The 11,702-nt window shown below is 54.7% G+C and overlaps 1 protein-coding gene across 1 annotated transcript; it reads left to right on the top strand.

Moving 5' to 3' along the window:
• Positions 1–2,326: 2,326 nt before the first annotated feature.
• PTP4A3 (protein tyrosine phosphatase 4A3) lies at positions 2,327–11,104 on the top strand. Its single transcript, XM_010128303.2, has 5 exons — positions 2,327–3,119; positions 4,407–4,499; positions 8,430–8,560; positions 9,143–9,217; positions 9,706–11,104. Exons 1-5 carry the CDS (start codon positions 3,015–3,017, stop codon positions 9,821–9,823), a joined length of 522 nt encoding a protein of 173 aa, XP_010126605.1. The 5' UTR covers positions 2,327–3,014; the 3' UTR covers positions 9,824–11,104.
• Positions 11,105–11,702: the final 598 nt, after the last annotated feature.

Here is an 11,702-nt window from a genome sequence, read left to right as displayed (position 1 = left end):
ATCCCTCTCGCCTCCCATCCCCTTGGAGGGTTTTAACCTTTTTTTTTCCTTCAAGTGAATAAAGCAGGAAGGAAGAAGCTTGCTGAGGGCGTTGCCGGCAGGTTTTTCTTGGGAAACATTTACTCACTGGGTTGCTGGCTCTTTTTGTGGCCCGCAGGTCAGCGGCTGGACCTGTAGGAGCCACATAGCTAAAACCACCCCAAAATTGGCCATGATGTGCTCATTCTGGGGGGGAGCAGACCCCACAAGTGAAGTGATGAGCGGGGAACATCATGGGAAGAGCACGTGAAGGCCAGGGAGAGAGCAAGTTTGCTGTCCCGTCTTGCCAGAGCGTTGCAAGGTTTGAGCAAAGATCCCGGCTGCCGTGGTCCAGCTGAGGAGGGTCCCAGGGGGTTCAGCATCACCTTGGGGCTGAGCTGCTCTGAATCAGACCCAAAACGCTGCTGGGAGGCCGCTCTCACCTTGCTCCCAATCCCTCAGCTGAGCTTCCAGCCTCCATCAGCTGCTAAAATCTGATTTTCTCAATGGAGGCTGGAAAGTGCCCCCCAGGACATCCCGCTCATCCCTACATCCCAGGCTGGGTTTGAACTTTGCAGGGTGTCCTTGCAGGGCAGATTATTCTTTTTTTTTTTTTTCTGCATCCTTAAGAAAAGAAAAAACCCAGCGCGCCCCAACCTATGGAGCCCACAGGTCAACCACCGCCATCACAAACTGCAGAACTGGCTTCATCCCATCTCCTCCTGGCTCTGGGGGAGCGTCACTGGATTTTTTTACGGGCAAAAAAAATGAGTCAGGGATGATGTGATGTAACTTGAATGGGGGGGAAGGGGACACATCAGGGTCCGTGGAGGAGCTGGGGAGGGCTCAGTGCCAAAATCCCTTCGAGTTTTGGCCCTTTCCCACCTCCTAGCCCCTTCTAAGCTCTTTTCCAAAATCCCAACTGTAAACCCGTGGGAGTGGGGATGCACTGTGCGCCTGGGCAGCTCCAGGGCTCCCACGTGCTGCCAGTAATAAATTAGTGCCCTGCCAGCAGGAAAGTCCAGGATTTTAGCAGTCAAACTGGGCACCTCCCCTGTTTTTTTTTTTCCCCTTTTCCTATTTGATTTTTTGCTCTTTGTTCCTTTGATATTTGATTTTTTTTCATTCTCAGGGACCACTAGCAAAGCAGGTGGGTTGTAAATGATACTCAGCCACGGAGGAGCCTGGCAACAGTGCCCGGGCAGTGTGATGAGCTGCTCGGTGCTCAGCGCGCCTCCCTGCTCCCACTTTTCTTGCTGCGTTGGAATAAAACGACCCAAAAGGGGATGTTTCTGGGCACTGGGGCAGCAGGAGGAGAGGCGAGGGGGTGCATGCCAGCGCAGCTCAGGTTACTTATGTGCTTATGGTCTATTTTGAGGCTCCGGCCACACGCGCTAAGCAGCCGCTGACCCGGCGAAGGGACCAGCTTCAAAACAAGAGTCTGGTGGGTGATGACCTGGGGAAGCCTCAGGTTTCCCTCGGCTCCTAGCAGGGCTGATGCCACCCTCACCTCTCCCCTCAACCCATCCTCTCTTGAGTTTTGCCATTTCCACAGTGGGATTTTATTTTCTTTTTTCATTCTTCCCATCGCCGTCCTTGAAGGTAAAGATGCCTCAGGTCGCGAGGCCGGGATACTTTATAGGGAGTGACGTGCCGGCGGTGATGGGAACACGGATGAGCGAGCAGGGGGACACATCCGTCACTGGCGTCGGCAAAACTGCTTGCCCACGACTCCCTCCTCTGCTCCCCCCCTCCCCAAGAAAGCTCATTTGCGGGCGGCTTAGTTGGCCTAAGAGCATTAGAGGTGCATTTGGTGGACATCAGCTGCTCGAGCAGTGCCGGGAGTATGTGGCTCATTAGGGGCAGCGGCGGCTGTTTTCAGGCAGAACAGCGCTTTCAGGGTGGAATTATTCGCCGTGCGTTGCATGGATGCAAAGGTGAGGTCTGCGGGGGATGAGATGGGTGCTGGGGGGGGGGGTCGGCTCGCATGGGTGCCTAAACACACCAGCCATGTGCTGGTGTTGGGTGACATGAGAGCAAGCCCTTTCCCTGCCACGTTCTTTTCCCTTTTGCAGGGGAGATGTGGGTTGCCACTCTGGCTTTCCAGTGCCATTTCAGCTTTTCAGGTGATATTTCACCTTTTTTCTTTAAATACCACCTTGCTTTCTCATGGTCTCCTGCAAAGATGAGCATGGTCAGGGATGCTCCTACGGGATGCGGAGAGTGCTGGTGCATTTGGGGGTGCCTTGGAGCCAGCCTGGGGATGAGGACACCCTCACCACCGTGTTTCCGTTTCCTTCCCCTGCAGCCTCGCTCTCCGCTGGGATTTATGGAGGTGCTGAGGAGCAGCTCTGAGTCCCGCAGCCGCCGGCAGCCCGCCCCGTAAAGCAGCGCCCGGCCGCCTCGCCTCGTCTCGCCCGGCATCCCGACCATCCGACTCAACCATTCAAAGCTCCCGTGCATGGATCGCCCCAGCGAGGGACCGCTGCCGAACGCCGCCGACGCCGCCCCGTAGGCTCCCGGCCCCCCGTGCCGCCCCCAAGTACTCCACATACCCCGATGGGGTAACGTGACGGGGGTCACCCTCCCGCCACCGCCACCCCCCATATGCAGAGGCCTTTCTAGAGCGCCAAGGAGCGCGTGGCACCGGAGGCGTCAGCCGCTCGCCATCGCACACACGCCGAGGACGCCAACACTACAACAGAGGGATTTTTTTTTTTAATTATTATTATTATTATTGTTATTTTCATTAATATTATTTTTTCCCATCTGGCTTTTTCCCCCGGGGGGCTTCTGGTGTGTCGAGAAATCCAGCATGCTCCCAGGAGCTGGGATTATTTGCACAACGTCTGTATATTGAGTTCTCAATCCTGTTTTATTTTTATTTTTTAAGCGTAGAGGGGTTGTTGGTTTTTTTTTTTCCCCTCCACGCCACGCTTTTCTTGGGTTTTTCCCTCGCCACCGTCAGCACCACCTCACCCTCCTCCCATCCCACCATGGCCCGGATGAACCGCCCTGCGCCGGTGGAGGTCTGCTATAAAAACATGAGGTTCCTGATCACCCACAACCCCACCAACGCCACGCTCAGCACCTTCTTGGAGGTAAGGAGGGAAGGCTGGAAGTGGGGAACCGGGGCCCAGCTGCACATTTTGGAGCTAAAAGCCGATGTTGAGATACAACAGGTTAAGGCAGCGGCACATCTGCTTTGATACTGTGACCCCGGTGGCATCCTGGTGCTGTGGGTTGGATCACCGCTAGCTTTTTAGGGCAGGACACTTTGGAGGACCCCAAATGGGGTGTTTGGGTGTGGCGGAGTGGTTTCACCGTCCCTGCTGCACGCCCTGCCAGCTCCACCAGCGCATCACAACGAGGGGCTTTGCTGCGATGCACACAGATGCACACAACCTCCCCCGCATCTCCCAGCACCTCGATAAGGGCTTTTCATCCCAAATATCCCAGCATCTTTCCAGTGCCCAGTGCGTTGGGCAGCGCACAAGGAGCTGGAGGGCTCGGTGTCGCACGAGCCAGCGATGGTGCCCTGCCTGGGAGCGCTGCCAGCTCGGAGAGCTGCAGAAAGGGGGTTGGGATTTGGGGACCGCCACCCCATGCCCACCATGCTGCACAAAAGGTGATGGGGCTGGCACCAGCAGGAAGGGGTGAAATTCCCCTTTCCTCCAGCTTCTTAGATTTTTGGCTGAGCTGCCATGTGTGCAGGGGTTTGCTGTGGTCTGGCGAGTGCACACGGGGAAGGAAGGAGGCAGATCCTTGAAGGGCACGATCTTGCGCGGTGCCCGGCGGGGCCAATACGCCGGCACGTAATCCGGGGTCAATCCTTGCGGCGGGCGATAAGCCATGCTGGAAACGGCCCAAGTCTCACGCCCAAGCCTGCAGCGCGTTGGAGTGATGATGGGATACGGCAAGGAGGTCGAGAAGGAGCCCCTGAGCAATCTGCGCTACGACTCCCACCAGCCATCTCCATGCATTTCTGCAGCAGGAGTTGTGACCTTGCTGGGCACAAATAGTTTCTCCTTGCGCCCGTGTCGAGGATGTTTCTTTGCCTGGGGTGTAAAATCCCTGCTGGTGTGGCTGTCAGGGCATAAAAATAAATGCCTCTGTTGACACGCGTGACTCCAAGGAGTTCTGAAGGTGCTGGGTAAAAACCCTACTGTGGCCACACAGCTTTCGTGCCCTAGGATTTAAAGTTTCCTTGTGCTTCCCAAGCTGGGTGGAGCAGGAGAAGTTTGCTCGAGGGTCCGGAGATGGGGCACGGCGCTGTTTTAGGGTCCGTAGTGGTCCCTTTAGCCATAGCGGGGCTCGGGTGTGTTGGAGTTAACTGGGGTGCAACTGGCGGGTTTTTTTCAGACCTCTCCTTCTCCTTCGCTCTCCAGGACCTGAAGAAATACGGTGCCACCACGGTTGTGCGAGTGTGCGAAGTGACCTATGACAAGACCCCCCTGGAGAAGGACGGCATCACCGTCATGGTAGGTGGGCAGCAGGATGAGCGTCGTGGGGGCTGCTTAAATACCCCCATCCCTCGGCTCTGCTGAGCACTCCGCATGTCAGACAGACCGAAGCAGGATCGCGTTTTCCCGGGAGCAGGGTTTGAAGCCCGGCTTCATCCTCGGGGCCGGGCAGGCGGCCTCCCCGCTGAGATGGGGCTGGTGCTTTAAAAAAAGAAAGCGCTGCCCACGCACCCGAAACTGTGACTCATCCAGTTGAGTCGGCAGCTGCCTTCCCTGCCTGTTGCTCGGGCTTTAAAGCATCCAGGGGATGAGAGCGCCTGATCCCACGTGGAAGATACGCGTGGTTCCCGTTACCCCCGGCGTTATCTTATCCGAGGGGCATGCGAGTTTTTTGCTCTGCGAGCAGCTGGCTGGTGCAGCTCTGGGAGATGAAAGGGAGCAGGCAGCAAGCAGGAAAAGGCAAGGAGACGGAGCAGGCAGCTGCCTGGGCTGTGTCTTGGCTGATAAGTAATTGGAGATGATGTCAGGCGTGATTGCCCTGCCAGGGAGTTCAGCTCCAGCTGGAAAGTGAGGCTCTGCTTGTTATTTAGGAAAGGATTTGGAAGTGCTTCATGTCTCCTGGGGTGGTCCTCTGTGCGTAGGTCCTCTATATATAGCTCTGTCTGTAGAATGTGTGTCCTATAGAGAGATAGCTATATCCTAGATCCTCTGGGATATAAGTTCATAGACCCTGTGTCTCTCTAGACACAGATCCTCCAGATGCAGATCTCTCTAGATAGAGGAGCTATGTCTCTAGAGGATACATCTTACAGAGAAAGATAGCTATATCCTACATATATAATCTGTATGTAGGAGGTCGTCTCTGCTCTCTTACAGACCAAATTCTGCCTTTTACCCTGTTTCTGGCTGGAGTCCCTCAGTCTGAGTTTCTGTATCTAAGATATCCCTCTCTACGTATCTTATATGGAGAGATATCTATATCTAGGATATGTTCTATATAGGGAGATATCTATATCCTAGATACAGAAACTCTGCAAGTTACTATACAGAAACCATAGTTTCTATATATAAGATATAGGTTTTCTAGAAACTATATATGATAATTAGAGTGATATCTATATCCTATGTATCCATGGATGTGTCTATGCAGATACAGACATATATCTCTTTCTATATCTCTATATACCTTTATCAAATATATAAAATAGAATCATATAACAGTTCGGGTTGGAAAGGACCTTCAAAGCCCATCCAGTCCAACCCCCCTGCAAGGAGCAGGGACATCTCCAACCACATCAGGTTGCTCAGAGCCCCGTCCAACCTGGCCTTGATCTTTTCCAGGGATGGGGCATCCACCACCTCTCTGGGCAACCTGGGCCAGTGTTCCACCACCCTCAGTGTGAAAAATGTCTTCCTTGTGTCCAGTCTGAATATCTATATATACAGGCTATATCTATAGATCCTATCCCTTTCTTTGGGGAATAGGCACAAGCTGGTCAAGGCCTGACTCAGGTCTGGTGTGCCTCTGCGCTAGCATCTGCAGCCACGATGCCCACAGTGGTCCGATCCTGGACACGTTCCCTGGTGGGTTTTGGACACCTCCTCTGCTTTCAGCTTCTCTACATGTCGCAGGGGATCCCAAGCGATCTCTGAAGCTGATGGCAGCTACTGAGTCATGCCAAATACACGTGTCCACTGCTGTGGATGTTTGCTTGGAGGCCACCTTCACTGGTGGCTCCTCCATTGCTGATGCTGCTCCCAGCCACTCCACCTGGGCAGCGCTCAGTGTTTCGGCAGCTCTGCCAGCAGGACGGAGATGGGGCAGAAATCCTGCCAGGAAACAGGCACTGTGTGGGTTTCTCTGTAGGAAAGTTTATGGTGCAGGATACTGTAATATCTTCATCAGTGACATAGGCGGTGGGATTGCGTGCACCCCGAACAAGTTTGGGGATGACACCAAGCGAAGTGGTGCAGTTTATGCACTTGAGGCAAGGGATGCCATTAGAGAGACAGGCTTGAGGAGTGAAAGCATGAGAACCTCATGAAGTTCAACAAGGCCAAGTGCAAGGTCCTGCACATGAGTCAGGGCAATCCTCAGTGTCAGTGCAGACTGGGGGATGAAGGGATTGATAGCAGCCCTGCAGAGAAGGACATGGGGGTACTGGTGGATGAAAAATCGGACGTGAGCCAGCACTGTCACTTGCAGCCCAGAAAGCCAACCACATCCTGGGCTGCATCAAAAGCAGTGTGGCCAGCAGGTCGAGGGAGGAGATTCTCCCCCTCTACTCTGCTCTGGTGAGACCCTACCTGCAGTACTGTGTCCAGTTCTGGAGCCCCCAACATAAGAAGGACATGGGCCAGTTGGAGAGGGTCCAGAGGAGGCCACGAAGATGATCAGAGGGCTGAAGCACCTCTCCTGTGAGGACAGGCTGAGAGAACTGGGGCTGTTCAGCCTGGAGAACAGGAGACTCCAGGGAGCCTTGTGGCCTCTCATTATATATAAAGGGGGCTTATAAGAAAGACAGAGAGGGACTTTTTACCCAGGCCTGAGAAGGGGCAACAGTTTTACACTGAAAGAGGAATTTAGGCTGGACATAAGGAAGATTTTTTTTTATGGAAGATTTTTTTTATGGTAAAGGTGATGAGACATTGGACCAGGTTGTCCAGAGAAGTTGTGGATGCCCCATCACTGGAAGTTTTCAAGGTCAGGCTGGTCAGGGCTTCGAGCATCCTGATCTAGTGAAAGATGTCCCTGCCCTTGCCAGGAAGGTTGGAACTAGATGATCTTTGAAGGTCCCTTCCAACTCAAACCATTCTATAATGCAACGATCTTGTGATTTGGTGTGTTGTCCCCAGTGAGGGCTGAAGCAGTGCTTTCCAGGTGCCACAGGGAGGAGATGATCTTGCAGGATGGGCACAGGCTGTGCAGGGTGGGCTGCCTCAAGCATTAGGGTACCCCGAAGCCCAGCACACTCCTTTCATAACAAAGCCACACTGAAATCATGTTACGAGTTCAAAGATTGGAGGGAAGCTGCTGCATTTTGCTGTGCTCCCTGCTGCAGGCCAGGTTTTGCATGTATATTTACATCCACTTTTCGGATACATTTGCATCTAAAGTCCTCGTGGTCATTAGAAGAGTAGCAAACAGCTGCCAGCCCTGTCCTAAGAGTTTTACCCCAAAATGCTGCTTGGGGCAGCGCTTGCAGGCAAATAGGGAGACCTGTCCCTCCGGGGAGACCTTATAAGTACCTAAAGGCAGCCCACAATGAAGCTGGAGAGGGACTTTTGACAGGGGCATGTAGTGATAGGACATGGGGTAATGGCTTTAAATTGGAAGAGAGTAGATTTAGATCACATATAACGAAGAAAATTGTTACTGTGAGGGTGGAGAGGCAGTGGAACAGGTTGCCCAGAAAAGCTGTGGATGCTATCTCCAAATCACCTTTGCTCAAGCTTCCTGCGAAGTGGCTTTGTGCTCCCAAGCGCCGGATTTACGTGGGAGCAGGTGGGGAGAAGGATGGGAGTTGCAGCTCCTCAAAGCTCAACGTGGCCATGTGAACAGCCACTGCCAAACCCCAAATATGTTTGAACAGGGGAGGAGGCAGCAACGGCCACTCTGGCCGTGAAGGCAGGAGGACGTGGGGACCGTATTGTGGGTGCTTCTGATGGCAGAACCTGTCTAGGAGATGGCAGGACCCTGGACCTAGAGTTGTCCAGCTGCAAACCCTGAGCTGAAGCAGCCAGGGGATTCCTGCATGCGGGACAGTGCCACAACACTCGCTCCATCCCTGCAGAGCTGCATCGTGAGCCCGATTCCCAGCACACACATCTGCCTCCCCGCTGCCGAGATCTGAAACACCATTTCCCCTGGGAAAAAGCAATCTCCTGGGTTCTACCCTGGGGTCTGACAGTGTTTTTCTCTCCCCCCAACCTTGCCCCGCCTTGCAGGATTGGCCGTTCGATGATGGAGCGCCTCCTCCCAGCAAGATAGTGGAAGATTGGCTCAACTTGTTGAAGACCAAGTTCTGCGAAGACCCCGGCTGCTGCGTGGCCGTGCACTGCGTGGCCGGCCTGGGGCGGTAAGTCGGAGTTGCAGCTGTTTTGCTCTTGCTAAGAAGTCATCGTGGAAATACTGCAAAACCCCTCCTGCTACAACGGGGAGCTGATGCTTTTGAAAGCTGCTGCATTTTGCTGCGCTCCCTGCTGCATGTCAGGTTTTGCATTACAGCCAATTTTCCAAAAGATTTGCATCTAAAGTCCTCATGGTCATTAGAAGAGCAGCAGACAGCTGCCAGCCCTGCCCTAGGAGTTTTACCCCGAAATCCTTACTGTGAGGGTGGAGAGGCACTGAAATAGGTTGCCCGGAGTTGTGGATGCCCCATCCCTGGAAGTGTTCAAGGCCAGGTTGGATGGGGCTTTGACCAACCTGGTCTAGTGGAAGGTGTCCCTGCCCAGGGCAGGGGGGTTGGAACCAGATGATCTTTAAGGTCCCTTCCAACCCAAACCATTCTATGATTCTACGAATGGCAAGAAATCACAAGCTAAAAGCCACCACTGGCGACTGCCCGCAGTGCCACCATGTGTTCCCACCACCTCGGAATGGGATGTCAGCCTCTGGGCTGCGTGGCTGGGGAGTGACCACCACTGCCGTTGCCTTTCAGCGCTCCCGTCCTTGTCGCGCTGGCCTTGATTGAGAGCGGGATGAAGTATGAAGACGCTATCCAGTTCATCCGACAGTAAGTTGAGCGGCGTTTCAGTGTTGAGGGAGAAAGCAGCCCCTCTCTGAGGGAATGGAGAGCCCTGGCGTGGCCCAGTGATTTTTTGGGGCACTGAGGTTCCTTTTCTCTCCTTTTGGGAGGAGGGGGAAGAAAAAGGAGTGTTGCCATCAAGCACCCTGTGCCTTTCGATCAGGGCTGCGGGAAACTGGAATGGCAGCTGGGAATGTCCTTGGGGAGCTTTTGGCAGGCACCTTGCTTTGTGCAGCCACCCTACGCGTTTTCTCCCCAGCTTTCCGTGTCCTGAGACTCGCAGAGCGGATGAGCAAGAAAAGCTGCTGGAGTTGGTGCCCATCTCCATCCCCAGAGGATGCACACAGCTGCAGCCTCCAAAATCCCATGCTGTTCCAGGCAGGGGGGGTTCAGCACCCCGAGAGGGGTGGGTTCAGGGTGGGAGGTCTTCTCCTGCCACGCCGCTGACTCTGACAGCACGTTTTCTGTCCCCGCAGGAAGCGCAGAGGAGCCATCAACAGCAAGCAGCTGACGTACTTGGAAAAATACCGACCAAAGCAAAGACTCCGATTTAAGGACCCTCATAACCACAAGAACAAATGCTGCATCATGTAACCTCAATGACCTCTTGCCAAAAATCCGTGCACACAGACACCCGGGCACTCGCACGCATCCCACCCCCTCACCCCCCTGCCCAGCCCCACGCACCCAATGTGCCGCCCTGCTGCCAGGGCTGGGATGGGGGGACGTGGAGCACCACCACCATGTTCCAACACCCACAGCACGGTCGTCTTGCTGGACCCCCGAAAAAGGCTACTGTCTTCAGCTGCAGCCCCGAGGAGGGAAGGCAGCGCTGCTCTTTGACTCTTGACATTAGCAGGCAATGAGCTCACGTGACGGTTCTTCATCACCTTCCTCCTCCTCCTCCCTTTCCCCTCCCGTTGCACTGAGAGGGATGAGCGCTTGGTTTGGGATGATGCAGGCAGGGCTGTGCCAGCTGAGAAGGGATGGGGAGCAGGAGGGCCAGAGCACCCCCAAAAAAACCCTTTCCCACCTCTTCCCTATAAATAAGGGCTGCAGCAGTGGGGATGGAGGTGAGGATGGCGCAGTGGCCCCGGAGGGGGGAAGATGGTGATGGCAGGGAGAAGTGAAGGGGGCTTGTAGCTTGGTGCTGGCCCTGTGGCCACCGGAAGGGCTGAGGTAATTCCCCCCAGCCCATTCCCTTTGTCCTGGTCCTGTCCCACTTCACCATCTCCCCGTTGCTCGTTGGGGGCTGACTGCAGTGAAGGCAGGGGCGCTGGGAAAATCGGGGACTGTGGTGGGGCTTTGAGACACTTGGCTTTGCCAGGGTGCAGGGGCAGCACTGGGTCCCCCAAAGTGTGGGCTGCTCTTATTTATGGCTTCCAAATTCAGTGCACAGGGTGGTGGGTGCTCTCCCATCATGTCCCCATCACCACGCCATGGCACAAACCCCAGTTCTGGCTGCGATGCCCTGAGGACGCAACATGCATCTCGAGGTGCATGCATGTCCTCCACCACTGCGTTTGCTGGCCGAGGGGCTGGGCTGCAGATTTCCTGGGGAATTTCGGGTGCTTCTGGCAAGAGCACATCACCAAATTTTGCACCTGCCTTTCCCACAGCCGGTGACGTCTGTAACGCGACGCCTGGCACCCCGAAACCCCCCAGCGTGTGCCCCGGTGGGGTGGACTCAGAGCTGCCCCTGAGGTGGGACGTTAAACATCTCTGAACTTTCTGCCTTTGAACGCTTGCAGCAGCTGGAGCAGTGGGCATGTAGGGGGGATGGGGGTGATTTTTTTCTTTTGACAAGAATAAGAAGAAATTTGCTAATTAAAGGTAAAAAAAAAAAACTTTAAAAAACCCTGTTTGTCTCCCGCACATCCTCTGGCCTTTCGTTCTCCCATCGCTGCCCAGTGGAGCCCAGCAGGTGACCCATGCACCCCTAGACCCATCCCTGGCACCAGGTCACAGCTGGCTGCCATCCGCTGTCCCCAGGGTATACGTGTGACCCAAGGGACGCTCTGGGTGTCCTCTGGTCTCGCTGCTGCTCACCCCCTCCACTGCAAAGGACTGCAGATGTTGGGGCAAGGCGGGCTAGTCATCCAGCATCTTGTGGTTTTAGGCTGCCGACCTTGAGGTGCCTTCAGTGCCCTGTGTTGGGTATCTCCAAAGGTTTGTGTGCCTTCCGAAACGAAGTATCTAGAGACATTTGCTTCAGAGGGTTCATCTCTTGGGATAAGTGGTGAGGAAGGCCGGTTAGATACCTTTGGTACCTGCAGAAGGGTAGGGGATGTCTTTGTGCCACCACACATGGGCAGAGGAGGAGCTTGGAGCCATTTCCAGTGCCACAACTCCTCTCCCAGTGGCAGCCAGGATGCACAGCAGGGATGGCCGTCCCGTGGGACGGGCCATGGTGCCAAGTGAGATGGGCACCCTCCACGCATGGCCCCCAAGATGTCATACCACACACCTCAGG

The sequence above is a fragment of the Chlamydotis macqueenii genome, chromosome 2 (assembly GCF_036417535.1).
Source record: "Chlamydotis macqueenii isolate bChlMac1 chromosome 2, bChlMac1.mat, whole genome shotgun sequence".
In the NCBI taxonomy this organism is placed as follows: Eukaryota; Metazoa; Chordata; class Aves; order Otidiformes; family Otididae; genus Chlamydotis; species Chlamydotis macqueenii.
This window is presented reverse-complemented; position numbering and strand designations above follow the sequence as displayed.

Coding starts and splice junctions, on each gene's coding strand:
- PTP4A3 (XM_010128303.2), top strand. CDS start 3,015: ATGGCCCGGATGAACCGCCCTGCGCCGGTGGAGGTCTGCTATAAAAAC. Junction 4,500..8,429: donor AGGACGGCATCACCGTCATG/GTAGGTGGGCAG, acceptor CCCGCCTTGCAG/GATTGGCCGTTCGATGATGG. Junction 9,218..9,705: donor GCTATCCAGTTCATCCGACA/GTAAGTTGAGCG, acceptor CTGTCCCCGCAG/GAAGCGCAGAGGAGCCATCA.